We start from the raw sequence: 18203 nt of genomic DNA on the forward strand, positions 1-18203 counted from the left end.
TTCAAGCCCATAAGGGTTTTACACGTAAGCATATTTAATCCTTGGAAACACCTCGTGAAGCATGTCTGTTATATGGTCCCATTTTATCAATGAAGAAACTGAGATTTAGAGCTTAAGGAAATTGTCTAAGACCACACGGTAAATGGAAATGATATACCCTGACATCACCTGTCTGACTGCACAGTCTATGCCCTCAACTGAGAACACGAGGTGTCACTGCAGTGTATATGTTCACAGGGGCAAAAAGATGGGGGGACTCATTGTTTTCAATGGAGAACTGACTAGGTAAATTATGCAATATCTATAAAAGGAACACTCAGCAACCATTAGAAATGTTGACATTCATGAGGAAAATGTAAATCAAAACCACAATGAAGTACTACTTCACATCCACTAAGATAACTTTTATCTTATTTATTAATAAATAATAAGTGTTGGTGAGAATATGGAGGAAGTGGAACCTACATACATTGGTAAAGGAAATGTAAAATGGTGCAGCTGCTGTAGAAAACCATTTAGCAATTCCTTAAAACGTTAACCCTAGAATTACCATATGCTTGAGCAATTCCCCTCCTAGGTAGATACCCAAGATAAATGAAAACAGTTTCTCAGACTCAAACAAATAAAGGTACACAGATGTCCATAGTAGCACTATTCACAACAGCCAGAAGGTGGAAATAACCCAAACGTCCATCAACAGATAAATGGATAAATAAATCGTGGGGAATATATGTGTGGAATGGTATATATTCCATTCACTTAATGGTATACACGCATGTATTTTATTATATATTAATATATTATGTATATTTCCACATTATGTATTATATAATGGACTATTTCTCAGCTATAGGAAAGAATGGAGTACTGATAACATGCTACAATGTAAGTAAACCTCAAAGACATTATGCTAAGTGAAAGAAGCCAGGCACGAAAGATCCATATTTTACGATTCCATTTGCATGAACTATCCAGAACAGGTAAATCGATAGATGTAGAACACAGATTGGTGGTTGCCAGGGGTTGAGGAAAGGAGGAAATGGGGAGCCACTGCTCAATGGGTAAGAAGTTTTCTTTTCAGATAATCAACTAGATAAAGGTAGTACTTGTACAACATTGTGAACATATTTAAATGTTCCCTTTAAAATTGTAAATTTTATGTTAAGTGGATTTTACCTCAATAAAAGAAAATCTAAAACAGAAATGATAACATGAGATAATAGTCGACAAAACATGAAAATGCTCACAAAATATTGCCAAGTAAAAAATATAATAGAGAATTTCAAAATGGTCCCATTTCCTATCTATAAAGGAAAGATAAGGAGGAAATATGCTAGAATGTTGAGACAGTAAATACTGGTTTCGTTTGTTTTTTTTTTTAAATAAGTGTATGAACGTGATCACCCACTCCTCCCGCAGCCACTCCGTCTGGAGAGGCTCGCTCTCATCACTGCTGCTGGGTGTTTTTCTCCAGAAACTACCCAAAGATGACACCTTCCCCAGAAAAAGGTCGGGATCCTGGGGCCTCAGCTATTGTAAACAGTGTTGTTTGGGGTCTTTTTTGTTTTTTCTTTTAAGTGTTCTAACCTTGTTCTTCGTTTTTGAGTAGAAAGGGGAAAGTTGTAAAGAGGGAAAGACAGAGTCCTGGAAATACAAGTCGAGCGCCTCAGACTCAGAAGCCTAGACAAGGGAATGGTAGGAAAGGCGATGAGAGAAGCAGACCTGGAGTGAGAAACGTGGCTCACCGCAGGCTTGGATCCTCCCACTTTTTGTTTTCTTTCATCCATGGAAAACCACAGTGCCAGCTCAATAGCTAGGAGGACTAGGCCTCAGACAAAGGAAGAGTGGGTGGTGGGGATCTCTCTAGAACTGGAGGCTCATGTTTCAGCCTTAATAAGACAGAGGGACATGTCCCATATCAATTAGACTTTTCATATCAATTTCCCCACTTTTTATAGTTTTTAACTGATTTTTCTGAACATTGTAGGACTAAGTAGAGCATGTCTGTAGGCCACAGTCAGGTGGCCAGCTACGTCTGCAACCTCTGCAACACTAGCCAAGCAGCCCTCGCCCTTTTCCTGGTTCTCCAGCTTGCAGACAGCAGACAGTGGGATTTCTCATCCTCCATAACCTCTCAAGCCTCATATATGTATCCTCTGTTGGTTCTGTTTCTCTAGAGAATCCTAACTAATACAATAATGGCTCCCTAAGATATACAGATCGTAATTCCTGGAGCCTGTGAATGTTAGCCTAAATGGCTCAAGGGCTTTGCAGGTGTAATTAAAGATCTTGAGATGGGGAGATTATCCTGGATTTTTTGCATAGGCCCCAAATGCAATCATGTGTCCTTCCAGAGGGAGGCAGAGGGGGATCTGACTCCACACAGAAGAGAGGAAGGCAGTGTGACGACAGGGGCAGAGATTAAAGTGATGCGCAAGCCAAGAAGTGCCGGCTGTCACCAGAAACTGGAAGAGGCGAGGAATGAATTCTCCCCTAAAGCCTGTGGAGGAAGCATAGCTCCGCCGACTCCTTGGTTTCTGTCCAGCGAAACTGATTTCAAACTTCTGGCCTCCGTAACTGTAAGAGAATAAATGTGTGTTGCCTTAAGCCACGGAGTTTGTGGTAATTTATCACATCAGCCATTGGAAATTAATCCATAGCCCTTCTTGTGCTTCCATAGCTCGCTTTTGTGTGTTTCCAATAAAGCTCTATTACATTTTATTAGTGATTATGACATTTATCAAGTACTCGACATGTGCCAAGCACTGGGATAAATGCATTAGAGGAATTATTTATTTAAGCTTCTTCACAACCCTGTAAAGTAGGTACTATTATTTCCCTCATTCTACAGAGTTGGAAAATGAAGGTTAATGGGCTTGAGCAAAGATATAGAGCTAATAAGTAGCAGATCCAGGATTCAGACCACTGCATACAGTCATACAGATCATTGTCTTTATAAGTGGCATCCCCTGGAGCATGCAGTGTATAACCTCAAAACCAATAGGAAGCAATCCTGCCAGGGTCTCGCTAATAAATCGATCCAGTCCCTGTGCTTTTTAGAACATCTGTTCATGCTATAGTCTGAATGCCTATGTTCCCCCTACCCCACAGAAAGAAAGAAAGAAAGAAAGAAAGAAAGAAAGAAAGAAAGAAAGAAAGAAAGAAAGAAAGAAAGAAAGAAAGAAGAAAAGGAAGGAAGGAAGGAAGGAAGGAAGGAAGGAAGGAAGGAAGGAAGGAAGGAAGGAAGAAAGGAAGGAAAAACCTTCTCAGCCCAGTATTTACTAGCCTGCCCGAGCATTTAGCAATGACAGCAATGAGGCCTCTGCCTGGACTGGCTGTCAGTGATAGGATGATAGTCCCAGTCTGTGTGCCATCTTTAAAAAGACCAACCTGACTTTACTCCAGTTACTCCAGTTCATGACTCAAAGGGAAGGAAGGAAGGAAGGAAGGAAGGAAGGAAGGAAGGAAGGAAGGAAGGAAGGAAGGAAGGAAGGAAGGAAAGGAAAAAAATCATATCGAAATCTTAACCCTGACAGGTGACAGTTTTACTAGATGGGGCTTTTGGAGAGTGATTAGGTCAAGAAGGTAGAATCTTCATGAATGAGATTAGTGCCCTTATAAAAGAGGACCTGCAGAGCTCCCTAGCCCCTTTCACCATGTGAAGATACAATGAGAAGTCTGCATCCCAGAATATAGTCCTCACCCAACCATGCTGAGACCCTGAACTCAGACTTCTAGCCTCCAGAACTGTGAGAAATAGGTTTCTATTTATTACCTACCCAAACCATAGTATTTTGTTATAGTAACTCAAACAGACTAAGAGAGCTCATATTCGACTTTTCTGATTTTTTTTATTTCCTCCACTACATTATAAATTCCTGAAGATCAGAGACTCTGTCTTCTGTATTAATATCCTCAGAGTAAGGACATTTATTGGTATCTAGATACTCATAATAAACAAATGAATCTCTTCCCCTAGAAGCAATTAGTGCTAAAAAGGCACAAAGGATTTTTAAGAAAGAATCCAGAGACAAGGAAATAAGCTATTTTCTTTCTTCTCCATTAAGATGAATGATTTTCAAATTGGACAGGGTTTAACAGAAATTTCTGCAGAAACTGGAAAGTGGGATAAATTAAGCAATAAGCATTCATCTGGACGTTTTAAATAAGTTCAAGTCTCTAGCGCCAAATAAATGAAACCTCGGAATACTCAAAATGCTCCTGGAACCAATACTTATTAGTTATCTATTTTTTAAAAAAATGACAAATGAGAAAAATGCTCCCTAAGTTTAGACTAACTTAGAAATAAGCAGTTTGCTGCCAGTGCCCCAGATGGCACAGGTCTCACCGGATCTATGTCAGCCTGGATGAATCCCCCTATAATATGCTGAAAGGTTTTTGTCTCTGGCCTTATGCTGTTCAATTTGTTATCAGTGCCTGGAATGGAGATTTATTTATCAAAACTGTTTATCCAAAGTTGAGAAGATAGTTAAAATATTAAAGGAAAGAAATAGGATTCAGAATAAAGTCTGGGGCAAGGCCCAAAATCAGCAAAATTAAATTCAGTAAGGACACATGAGACATCTTCCCATTTAGATGTTTTTTCATTGCATAGGTGTAACACGGGAGAGAACTGACACAAAGCGAAAAGGACTGGCAGTATTGGACAACCACCACCAGAATGTAAGTCGACAGTGTAATGCAATTACTTTTTGAATGCAGTACAATTTTAGGTATCATTAAGGGTTAAACAGTGTCTAGAACAAGGGCAAGTGAAACCCCAGCTAATCTCTGCACTGGTAAAAACCCACCTGGAGAACCGTGTCCAACCTCAGAATTGTTCTTCAAGAAGGAGATGGACAGGCCAGGATTCAAAACCTGAGTTTATTTAGAGAAAAGAGACTGCTATGACAGGAGGTCAGGAAAACACAGTAATGGAGCAACACTTGAATGGAGTGTGGGCACCTGGGATACATAATCTAGAGGAAAGAAAACACAAAAAGAACTGTCTTCAAATATTTAAAGGAAGACAATTTATGAAAAAAAAAGAAAACCTACTTTCTATTCTCTGTGGCAAAACTAGGACCAACGAAAGAAAGGAAGTAAATTTTTATTCAGCACAAAGAACTCTCAAAGAGTTTGAGCACAGTTTTTCACAACATTTTGTGTATAAAGTAAACTTCTCAGTCAGTCCCTCTGCTAGGGATGTATTGTTGGTAGTGGTACAGATGAACACTTTTTAATAATATGTATTTTATTGTGTATTTTTAAGTGTTTTAAAATTTTCCATGTTGATATAAAGTTTTCCCTTATAAAAAGTAACTTGAGTAAAAAAATTAGCCAATTTGGGAAAAAAATGTTTAAGTAAATAACAAATGGTATGCAGATATGGCAAAAAATCACAGAGGCTGTATGCAAATTACAGCAGCACAGGAAACACTGCTATAGATTGTGCTATTTCATCTTCAGTGTTTTTAAACTTCTGTTTAAGGATCTATCTCCTGCTGAGGAAATGCCTGTCACATAGTTTTAAATGACTCAAGTATTTATTAACAGAGAGGAAGAGGAAGATAAGAAAAATAAGACAAAGAAGGGAAAAAGGATGAATGACTTGCTACTCCAAGCACATCGGTTTGGCTTGTTTACCTTGAGAGTTCACATTATATTGACACTAAATCGGGAGGAATTCAGAGCACCAGAGCCAAAAAATAAATAAGAACCTAGAGAGGTTAAAAATAAGGTCAGGAAGTAACAAATTGAAACAACTGGGAAAATAGAAACACATATCTAGTGGTAAATAATCTGACTCACAAATATTCAGTGGGTAGGAAAAACCTGGACATTCCAGGAATGATATGCTGGTGACAAGAAGTTTCAGATTTTATTCTGCATTGCCAATGCCTGCCACTGGGGGCTCCAGAGAGTCTTTAGCATCTACCCATTCCCTTGAATGGCCTTGACCAAGGCTGCCTTCATTAAGACACTATCATCTTTCAGCTTGACCTGTTGCTCTGCAACCTTCCTGTGACTCCTTCCAGATAACTTCAGTCCACATGGCCTAGCTTTTTTGTTGCTCTTCACTCCCACTACTCTTCTGACCCTTTCGGTGATTTCCTATAAAACTAAATGTCTCCTAATGAATAAAACCCCCTTATTATATAACACGATAATCTCGCCTATGAGTTTTCTTCTAAGGAAACATATTTTATCTGTTACAGAAATGGTTTAACGTAGTTGAAATAATTTTGGTTATAAAGTTCAAATTAGTAAGGACATTTATTGGTATCTAGATACTCATAATAAACAAATGAATCTCTTCCCCTAGAAGCAATTAGTGCTAAAAAGGCACAAAGGATTTTTAAGAAAGAATCCAGAGACAAGGAAATAAGCTATTTTCTTTCTTCTCCAGTAAGATGAATGATTTTCAAATTGGACAGGGTTTAACAGAAATTTCTGCAGAAACTGGAAAGTGGGATAAATTAAGCAATAAGCATTCGTCTGGACGTTTTAAATAAGTTCAAGTCTCTAGCGCCAAATAAATGAAACCTCGGAATACTCAAAATGCTCCTGGAACCAATACTTATTAGTTATCTATTTTTTAAAAAAATGACAAATGAGAAAAATGCTCCCTAAGTTTAGACTAACTTAGAAATAAGCAGTTTGCTGCCAGTGCCCCAGATGGCACAGGTCTCACCGGATCTATGTCAGCCTGGATGAATCCCCCTATAATATGCTGAAAGGTTTTTGTCTCTGGCCTTATGCTGTTCAATTTGTTATCAGTGCCTGGAATGGAGATTTATTTATCAAAACTGTTTATCCAAAGTTGAGAAGATAGTTAAAATATTAAAGGAAAGAAATAGGATTCAGAATAAAGTCTGGGGCAAGGCCCAAAATCAGCAAAATTAAATTCAGTAAGGACACATGAGACGTCTTCCCATTTAGATGTTTTTTTCATTGCATAGGTGTAACATGGGAGAGAACTGACACAAAGCGGAAAGGACTGGCAGTATTGGACAACCTCCACCAGAATGTAAGTCAACTGTGTAATGCAATTACTTTTTGAATGCAGTACAATTTGAGGTATCATTAAGGGTTAAACAGTGTCTAGAACAAGGGCAAGTGAAACCCCAGCTAATCTCTGCACTGGTAAAAACCCACCTGGAGAACCGTGTCCAACCTCAGAATTGTTCTTCAAGAAGGAGATGGACAGGCCAGGATTCAAAACCTGAGTTTATTTAGAGAAAAGAGACTGCTATGACAGGAGGTCAGGAAAACACAGTAATGGAGCAACACTTGAATGGAGTGTGGGCACCTGGGATACATAATCTAGAGGAAAGAAAACACAAAAAGAACTGTCTTCAAATATTTAAAGGAAGACAATTTATGAAAAAAAAAGAAAACCTACTTTCTATTCTCTGTGGCAAAACTAGGACCAACGAAAGAAAGGAAGTAAATTTTTATTCAGCACAAAGAACTCTCAAAGAGTTTGAGCACAGTTTTTCACAACATTTTGTGTATAAAGTAAACTTCTCAGTCAGTCCCTCTGCTAGGGATGTATTGTTGGTAGTGGTACAGATGAACACTTTTTAATAATATGTATTTTATTGTGTATTTTTAAGTGTTTTAAAATTTTCCATGTTGATATAAAGTTTTCCCTTATAAAAAGTAACTTGAGTAAAAAAATTAGCCAATTTGGGAAAAAAATGTTTAAGTAAATAACAAATGGTATGCAGATATGGCAAAAAATCACAGAGGCTGTATGCAAATTACAGCAGCACAGGAAACACTGCTATAGATTGTGCTATTTCATCTTCAGTGTTTTTAAACTTCTGTTTAAGGATCTATCTCCTGCTGAGGAAATGCCTGTCACATAGTTTTAAATGACTCAAGTATTTATTAACAGAGAGGAAGAGGAAGATAAGAAAAATAAGACAAAGAAGGGAAAAAGGATGAATGACTTGCTACTCCAAGCACATCGGTTTGGCTTGTTTACCTTGAGAGTTCACATTATATTGACACTAAATCGGGAGGAATTCAGAGCACCAGAGCCAAAAAATAAATAAGAACCTAGAGAGGTTAAAAATAAGGTCAGGAAGTAACAAATTGAAACAACTGGGAAAATAGAAACACATATCTAGTGGTAAATAATCTGACACACAAATATTCAGTGGGTAGGAAAAACCTGGACATTCCAGGAATGATATGCTGGTGACAAGAAGTTTCAGATTTTATTCTGCATTGCCAATGCCTGCCACTGGGGGCTCCAGAGAGTCTTTAGCATCTACCCATTCCCTTGTATGGCCTTGACCAAGGCTGCCTTCATTAAGATACTGTCATCTTTCAGCTTGACCTGTTGCTCTGCAACCTTCCTGTGACTCCTTCCAGATAACTTCAGTCCACATGGCCTAGCTTTTTTGTTGCTCTTCACTCCCACTACTCTTCTAACCCTTTCGGTGATTTCCCATAAAACTAAATGTCTCCTAATGAATAAAACCCCCTTATTATATAACACGATAATCTCGCCTATGAGTTTTCTTCTAAGGAAACATATTTTATCTGTTACAGAAATGGTTTAACGTAGTTGAAATAATTTTGGTTATAAAGTTCAAATTCCTAAACTCTAGTCTTGGTTGTTTCACTTACTAGTTCTGTGATCTTGAATGAGTTATTAATTTCGTCCTATTTCAAAAAATTATTGCATTATATCTGTAGAGAGTTTTATACTACATGTGAGCCCTTTTAATATATATGTATTTTTATTTAGTATAAAAATAAATCATGTGTAGTACAACGCTCTCTACGAACACATCATGTATTTATGTTTTATGTAATATATTTATGTATATAAAGCTCTCTACAGACATAGGTCATTTATTTAGCACTCAGTTATTTGTGTCCTTAGCAATTGTTCCCTAATTGTTTCATATGTATTTTTTGTCTCCAAAATTGATTTCAAACTTATGCAAAGATGGCTCTATCAATTACACTTTATTTGTACTCTCTATAGTGTCTGAGTTGGTTGATTAATTGAGTCAACTGCTTTATTCCATTCTTGACCCAGTAGCTTCCCTTAACCTTGACCTTCAACCTCATCAATCTCTTCTCCTCCTTTAGGAAGCCTTCCTTGATCTTCTGAAACAATGCTGGTGGTTTTTCCAGCATACTATCCCTTATCAGAGAAATTTGCAATGTTGATATATTTATAATCTGAGAATGCTTTTGTATACATAGAACATGGAAGCAATGATGACAAATCCCCCAGAAAACTGAGAGATATTAAAATATATACAGAGAAAGACTCTGCCAAATGAAGAAGGAAGAAATGTCTAAGAGTCATTTTTGTGTTCACAATGTGCAGGGTAGGAGTTCCCCAAATTGTTGTCTTGACTGTTTGGTTAATGGGCCTATAAGGATATTTTTGTATCATAAATATATACATTTATAGATCATGTTTTTTTAGTCTTAGGAATCCTAAAATTAACAAAGTGGCTTGACAAAAGATTTACTTAAGCTTTCAAAGTAGTTTTTATAAAGAGTGAATTTTCTGGTCAAGCCAACATGAAACAATTGCTTTATTTCTGGTTGTAAAAACAGACATGCTGGCCTATACAGCAATTTCTTGCAAATTTATACAGTCAACCTCTAGATCACTTGATGGAAGTTTCTGTGTTTACAAAACAATGGACTGGAAACTATCACAATAAATGTATCAAAATAGTATCACCCTATGGAGCCCTCCCTAGGGGATGGTCAGTCAACTCTCTCCCAAAGATAACCCCTCTGTCCCCTCCCTCAAAGCACAGTTATAATGAGGTTGGTTTACATGGTTCGAATTACAGTTAAGGGTTCTATATATTAACTTAAAAACTCAAGTTCCTGAGCCATGTGCTCAAATAGCCTGAAGAGCTACTTAAAATATCTAGTATAGACAGAGAGACCTGAAACACATCTACTATGAGAAAAGGAAACCACAGAGGCTTGTTGCTCTGGAAACTGAAAAAAAGATTGACGTGTAAAGTTGTTCAAACTTAAATGTGCACTTGTCATAAGGGAATCTTGTAATAATGCAGAATCTGATTCAGGAAGCCTGAGGTGGGCCATGAGATGCTGCATTTCTCACCAGCACCCAAGTGATAGCAGTGCTGCAAACCTAAGGACCCCACTTGGAGTAGCAAGGGCTGAGGATTTAAGTTGCATAGCAGTGCTCAAGTGTCATATAAACACAGAGACTTTGTTTCAATAACTGAGCCAGAGAACACCAAAGTAAAAGTATCAGTTAAGAAGTGATACAACCCATTTCCTGTACATTTTTGTTCTTTGCTGGAAATTAGTTTACAGTGTGTCTATTCTTATCAGGCCATGAGAGCATGAGTAAAATGGTTTACTCGTCTCTGACAGGTTTTACGTGCCTAAGCTGAGGGGTTTGCTCCACTATCCCCAAACATGCAAACCACAGAAGCAGGGACCCAGGAGCAGAGGTGGCATCCTCCTTAGCACATCCTCCAAAGTTCCAAAGATCTCAAAGTGATAGGAAGGACACTCCCACAAATTGCTCACATAATTCCATGTACTTCCTTAGCACTTTCTGGAAACACACCATGACACCAACAGTCAAGCCCAAGTGGAAAGCACCTTAATTCAAAACTTGCAGTGCATCTTTTTTTCTTTTTATCTATTTAAGACATTTATTAACCAAATTTTGGACAATCAGTTGGAACAAAAAAGCAAAATACATTCTTAACAAAGGTAGGCAGTGTTATCTACTTTTTAAACTGGTGTGGAAAAAAAAGGATTTCTTTGAATTTGGCAATGCTTTCTTTTTTTCAATGAGTTGACATTAAATATTTTATATTAGTTTCAAGTATACAGCATAGTGATTATACCTCTGTGTATCTTAAATAGTACAGATTCTAAGGTGACTAATGGACTTCAGGTTATGCAATTCTATCTCCACAACTACCCCTAAAATTTTCAACACTAAAATTAGGCCTCCTATAAGAAGCAACAGCCAGAGGAAAAATAAAGATCAAAAATAAAGATAAAAAATAAAGCACCCAAATAGAGGTGAGTTCAGGTGGAAATAGGAGGGGAGTTGTTTTACCTTTTTGGTAGGATAATCTTATTTGTTAAATTCCTGCCTTATTATAGAATTCAGTATTTTTCCATCTACAGGTTGTAGCCCATTTGTGAATCATGAAATCATTTTCACAGGTCAGAATCAGGTGTTTTAAAAATGCAGTTGACCAAGGTACATTGAAGTTCAAAGGGGAAGTATTGTTTAATGAAACTTCTCAGTTATATGTGTCTGTTAGTTCGTAAAGTTCATTTCTTACTGTGGATCATAATCAAAAATTTAAAAAACATTGGACTATAGTTTCCTTTATGAGAAAAGAGGGTTTTGTGTTTGTTTGTTGTTTTTTTTTTTTTAAGCCATAGTTGTTTTTAATCTATTTATTTTCTCTATGTTCACCTAGCATTGCCTTAGTTAGATGAGGGATGAGGTCAGGGTAAGTAGCCTTTTGCTATATTTCACTTCCCTTTCCAATATAAATTTCTTGAACTCATATAGCATGTTTAAAATCCATATATATAATATTCAAGTCTTTCAGGTCATACATCATATTAATAGATCACATTTAATCTACACTCTGAACTGTTCCTCTACATCTAACCAATTGCTAGGAGTACTTCACAGCTTTCAAGTTACAAGAGCACCATCTTCTGGTGAAATAATTTCTTTGTTGGGAGGATGTTAAAGCATTAGCAAAAATCTCCTGATTTTTCTAGCAAAAATTGCAATTGACAACACAAATATATTGAAATTCTTTAGTGTTCTACTGCAGGAGTTTCCATTCTCCATATGAGACAGGTCTTTCTATTCCTTAGCAGGGAAAGGAGCTAGTCTGTCCTTCTTGGTTTTCCGTTAAAATGAGTCGGTTTCAAGTTTCAGCTCCTCCTTGAATTCCAGCGTGCTGAGACTTCCCTCTAGAATCATCCAAAATGGAGCCTCTTACAGCTTACCCTTTAAGATGTTCAGGGCCCAAAACAAAGGTATTTGCAGTTTTGCTGTCTATGGTTCTATGCACAGTAATGCTATTTCTTCTACAGCTAAAATTCCTAAAACCTAAAATCAACAGCTTTTATACCTTTGAAGTGAAAGATGCAAAAGGAAGACCAGTGTCTCTGGAAAAGTTTAAAGGCAAAGTAAGTTCTACCTTCTCGTTTTTATTTCTTTTTTGTTTGTACACATTCCCTGTTTATTCTCTTAATAGACTCAATTTTTACTATTAAATGGTCGTAAGTTATAATTTATAATAAAGTAATGTTATTAGTATATCACTTTAGCCATCAGAGTTCTCACAGTTTATATACTTCTAATTGCTAAACTGATTAACTGTTTAAAATGTTTTCATTTATGTGCTGAATTCATACTTTAAGTTGTTTAGGAAATTCTTATGCTTAGTAATATGATTATGGAGACGTTAATAAAAGTACTAATTCCACAATCTAACAACAATAAAAGCACTCTATCAATATTATTACCTTTTATTTTAAAATAAACTGTCATGAGAATCTGATGCTTTTTTAGTGGTAGTGATCTTTCAGAGTCTTAATTCATGCATCCAGGTTATGATTTTTCAATAAAATTGGGTATGTCTAAAAATATGAAATAACCGTCTATCAAAGGTTGTATTTCCCCCAAAATGGCTTAGGATTTTAACTACTTAAAAGAATTTTTTTAATCTTTATTTGTTTCACTTTCCGGTTGGATTTTTTTTTTCTTTTTCCGGGAGGTTACACTAGTTGTAAACGTGGCTAGTGACTGCCAACTCACAGACAGAAATTACTTAGCACTGCAGGAACTGCACAAAGAGTTTGGACCATTCCACTTCAGCGTCTTGGCTTTTCCATGCAATCAGTTTGGAGAATCGGAGCCCCGCCCAAGCAAGGAAGTAGTATCTTTTGCAAGAAATAACTACGGAGTAACATTTCCCATCTTCCACAAGATTAAGATTCTAGGACCTGAAGCAGAACCTGCATTTAGATTTCTTGTTGGTAAATATCTTGCCTCACCAATTTAATGTTAATTGTTTTTCATTTTTAAAACAAATATATCAGGACCATGCTTTCCAATTTCATTTGAAATATTTTAGAGGGAAAGTTTAATAAGTCTATCAAAAAGCCAAAATTTTTTCCTTTTGAACTTTCTAGAAGTTATGCTACCCAGAAATCAATATTTTAACTTCTTGGATGGCAAAATAAATCTACTCCACTGTATTTTATTCCTTATGATCATATTCCTGAAGAATTAAAGTGTGGTCATTGTTATTTTCAAAAAAATATCTCATTTCTCCTCTTATTTAACTGGCATTTGGGGAAATTATTAAAGCACTACATCTCTCATGAATATTGCTGAGCATTCTTAGTTAAACATATCTTTATGGTTAATTTTATTTTGCCTTAATTACAATGCTCAGTTTACCGGGTTTTTGCTAAAATTCAAAACAGAATATAATAATTTTTTTTGAGCAAAGTAGTGTTAGGCTATTTCTACAATTAGGCTAGCTATAGAAATCTATTTAAAGATTTGCCAGGGGCAGTTAGCATAAAGACAGTGAAGTTTAGTGACTAAGAGCACGGACTTTGGCTTCAAACTCCTACTCTGTTGTTTTTGCCGTGTGGCTTCCATCATATAACTTAACTTTTCTGTGCCTGTTTCCTCATTTGTAAAATGATATCAATAGTATCTACCCCCTAAGATTGTTTGGAAAATTGTGTTAATAAGAGTAAAGTGCTTATACACTTCTTACACTGTGCCAGACACTAAAGGACGTTCAGCTAATGACTCATCTGGCTTATTCAGATGTCTTCAGTCCTGTTTTCACTGTAGATTATTTGAGTTTTGATAAAGCTATGACTGCAGTTAGGCAATCAAGCTTTGGATCCAACCAGTTAATGATGTTCTAGGTCACACTGAGGAAAGAAAAGCCAGAACACATGCCCCAGTCATTCCTTAATTATAAGAGCCAAACAGTTGGGCACAATAGCTCCTTGGTTCTTCCCCTTTATCACAAAAACAAAGTTCTGAAACTTACCCTGTGTAATCAGAAGGTGAAAGACAAGGACTGAGATGATGGCCAAATTAAAATTAGACCTTTTATAACTAGCCAAAAGGGACACTAACTGATCATGTGGTCACGAATGGACCACTCTGTACAGGTGTGCAGGTTGCTCAGGGCATCTGAGTGAGGCAAGTGGGGCCTGAAACCCAGCAAAGAGGCAAGGCATGTGCTGAAGGACTGTACCCACCTGGAAGGGTATCTTATTCTAATTCAAAAAAAGATGTTACATCAGCTAGAGAGAGCCATGCCCTGATGGGCATTATCTTTAGAAACACATTTTCCATTATAGAAAATGGCTATTTTTCAAAATGATTTAAGAAGATTTCAATGTACTAATATGCTCATAATGAGTCATTGATATTTAATTGGCAATATTCCTAATAATAACCAATTTAAATGTCTGGTACGGTACACTAAGCAAAATACGTATTAGTAAACATTAGGCTACATTTTATTATTTTTAACCTATACTCCCTCACTGGTTGTTCTCCCAGCATAAAGCAAAGTATTCCTCACCTTTAAAAACTCTAGACAGTGTATTCCTTCTACCTACTTCATCACTGTTTTTTAAAGAATAGTTAACACTTGTTTTCTCTGCTTCCCTGTTTCCATTTCCTTCTTAAATCACTGCATCTGGCTTCTCTCCATGACTCCTCTGAACCTGGCGAGTCATAGTACCAGTGACTTCCACTCTGGCCCCTTCTCTTTCTCCTCTTCAGGTTCCTCTTTTCCATTCACCCCTAACACTACTGATCCTCAAGATTCCACTTGGGCTCTTCTTATTCTATCCCCTTTCCCTGAGTGAGCTCTCTCTCCTAAGGTCCAAAGCCATATATCCAGGTGCCTCCTCTGATTGGGCGTCCCATATACACCTGAATTTTATTTTATTATAGAAAAATAATTTGTCATCTTCCGCCTAAAATTGGCTTGCTTTGCCATGTCCCCTATAATAGAGCCAGAGATTAAGAGCACAAGCTCTGAGATAGGAAGATCTAGATATTCTAGGCTCTACCACTCACCAGCCACAAGACCTTGAATCTAGGCCAGCATTTTTCTCTTCTGCAAAATGGGGATAATAATACCCGCCTCACAAGGTTGCTGTAAAGATTACATGACAGGATACATTTAAAGCCCTGAGCATATATTACGAGGCACATAGTAGGCATTTGATAAATTTTAGTCATATTTTTTTCTCGTTTGTCAATAATAATGCACATAGATCCAGGATGATATAAATGGTGGGGGGGGGGGAATCTACATCTCTTATATAAATTGTGTCAAAGGATGCCATAATTTCTCAAAACAATATGACTATTTAGAATTCCTTACCATTTTCAGATATGTAAATACAATATTAAAACATGTATTTAATATGAAAAGTAATCCATGCAACCCATTACAAGGACCTTTAGAACATCATTTTACCTATAAAAAAAATGTTAAGAAACTGAAAGTTTTAAGCCAATAACAAGGTAGATTCTTTAGATCAGCAAATCTAAAATAAACCACTTTATTTCATGATTCTAAATCAGTAAAATCATCAGTGATGTCACCAAGTATATAGAAATCTGGTTACTCAAACCTTGAGTTTTTGCTTTGTTTGGGTGTTTTGCTTTTTGTTTTGTTTTTAACATTATGAAAATCCTAGAACTTGATTCTAAAGTTGTCACTTATGCAAATGATAACAAAATTGAAAATCTTGACAATGAATAAAATTATGCTCATAAGAATATATTCTATTTTAGATTCTTCAAAGAAGGAACCAAGGTGGAATTTTTGGAAGTATCTGGTCAACCCTGAGGGTCAAGTTTTGAAGTCCTGGAGGCCAGAGGAATCCATTGAGGTCATCAGGCCTGAGATAGCAGATCTGATTAGACAAATGATCATTAAAAAAAGAGAGGATCTATGAAAATGCCATTGAGCCATTGTAATGCAATAGTCAGAATATGGAAATGTCTGCATGAAGTTTTGGTCTTATTTTAAATACTCTGACAATTAAATGTGGATGATTTTTTATGTTATCTTGCTAGTGAGTGGTAATGAATGTCCCCACAACAGAGAAGTTACCCAAAGTAAAAATAAAGAGTACCCAAGAATCACAATGAAATATATTAAATACTTCATTTGACCACACTAAATAATTTAGAAAACACAGTTACTGTTGTGCTTCAATATCCTATTGAAATTTTCTAGGATCATACTTGATGAAATGACATCACACTAGACCACTGTTTGATTTCAAGACATTATGTGACTGAAATTTCTGGAGTAACTAACTGTAAATGGCTATTTTTGTGTAATAAAACACACAGTAAACATTAGAAATATAAAATAGAGATTCCAATTTTTATATTTTTTTGTTTCACATATAGGATTTTGTTTAAGTAGAGATTCATATGTTTTACTACATCTGGACAAATAATCACTTATAAATGACATACAACATTTGAAAAAGCCTTCATCATTTTTAATATTTCTCCATTATTTTCCAGAAGCAACTCAAATTTTATAAATAGAATATTAACAGTTGAGTCTGTCTTTATTTCTGAGTGAAAGAATAAGGCCATGCATAAATGATTGTTTAACTTGATTCCTTATAGGTTAATTCAGATGTCCATTCCACCTAAAATCACTAGTTCTCTCCAAAGCCAGATAAAGTGGTTTTTTTCACTTATATACTATCAATCCTAGTTACTTTGTTCAATTTACAGTCTCTACCATAGTCAGGTGCTTGATTCTCTCCCCTTGCCCTTTGGGTATGCAGGGAAGGCAGGTGGGGATTTGACAGTGTGCCATATAGGTATCCATTCAGAGTTCTGTAACAATAAGGCTCTGTGTACTGAAAGAGGTGGAGCCATTTGCTGATGTACTGCTCCCTAGGATTCAAATGTCTTACATGAATAGCTCCAGGTAAATTGGGGAGGAGGGGGCGAGGAATGCATCTTTCTTGAATTGTGCATAATATCATATAAAAATGTATACCCTTTCTCAGCATCAAAAAGCCTGGGACAGAGTGCTACAGGCTGCCTAAACTGAGGAGTATAACAGAAAAATAGCAGGCATCACATAAAAGGGAATTCAGCTGTTACAGTCTTCATGACAAAGGAACAAAATCCAGCACAGTTAATTGTCAAGAACTCATTGACTTGAAGTTCATTTTGGTTTGTTTTCTTTGGGAGATAGAAGAGTACTTTATACTAACTCCTAATTATCTCATGGCATATGTAACAACAGTTTTGGAGACTGGAATAAATATAAGTTGGCCTGAAATATGCCCTGAAAAGCATACTTCATCCTTGAAAATCCTTAACTAATTATAGTGTATCTGTAGTATGTGTATATGTTCACATATATAATTTTTAATTGTAGCATATATAGCACATTTAAAGAGGAGGCTGATAAAGGCTTAACAACCAGCTCTCTGGAGAAGAAGCCCTAATTTGCAGCATTTGCCAATTTCTATGGTATAAATGCTTGTACATGGCCAATTTCAATCTAACAATGGTTTAATAACTGGCTTGCAGAATTTCTGAAAATTTAACAATCAGTTCTCATAAACCAGTACAAGCTGGCTCCAGCACACCCAAATCCTTTTAAATCATATTTGATCAGGGTATCACAGAGCTCTCCAAAGATAAATCTAGAGTAAAAACATATCATATATACTCTATTTTTATTATAAATGTACTATTTTGACAGATTATTAAAAAATGTGGAAGTTTATTCAGCTACTGAATTCTGCAAAGCCGCTAATAGTGTACTGTAACTATTGACCTAACTGGATTATCTGCAGGTAATAAGTAGAAAAATACTACAATAAAAGAAAACAAAATGTAAACAAAGCCTAAGAAAAAAAACTATATTTCTCTATATTTGTTTTCTTTAAGCATATTGTGTTTCAAAAGATTGCCTTGCATGAGCTAAAATGTGTCAAAATATCACATTCCTTCACGGTGTTCCTTTGAAAGAAAACTGACATGTTTGGATGGACCTAATATGGGGACACTGTTGATATTTATCCCTCAGCTTGATTTCATCTTTCCAATGGAATAATAAAATTCTAATAACTGTTACACCTAG

The 18203-nt window shown here is 36.3% G+C and overlaps 2 protein-coding genes across 8 annotated transcripts in view; one reads left to right on the plus strand and one right to left on the minus strand.

Moving 5' to 3' along the window:
* CDC20B (cell division cycle 20B) overlaps positions 1-18203 on the minus strand; it is a 43105-nt gene that overhangs the window by 21148 nt on the left and 3754 nt on the right. The window lies entirely within an intron of this gene.
* Positions 11926-16455, plus strand: GPX8 (glutathione peroxidase 8 (putative)). 5 transcript variants are annotated; one of them, XM_015589829.2, is made up of 3 exons: positions 11926-12051; positions 12795-13056; positions 15869-16455. In XM_015589829.2, exons 1-3 carry the CDS (start codon positions 12001-12003, stop codon positions 16030-16032), a joined length of 477 nt encoding a protein of 158 aa, XP_015445315.1. In that variant the 5' UTR covers positions 11926-12000; the 3' UTR covers positions 16033-16455. The 5 variants fall into 5 exon arrangements, with proteins under 5 accessions (XP_015445315.1, XP_015445316.1, XP_015445313.1 ...); XM_015589827.2 differs by having other exon boundaries at positions 11952-12204; positions 12792-13056; XM_006912458.3 differs by having other exon boundaries at positions 11954-12204.

This window comes from Pteropus alecto, unplaced genomic scaffold (assembly GCF_000325575.1).
Source record: "Pteropus alecto unplaced genomic scaffold, ASM32557v1 scaffold73, whole genome shotgun sequence".
NCBI lineage: Eukaryota > Metazoa > Chordata > Mammalia > Chiroptera > Pteropodidae > Pteropus > Pteropus alecto.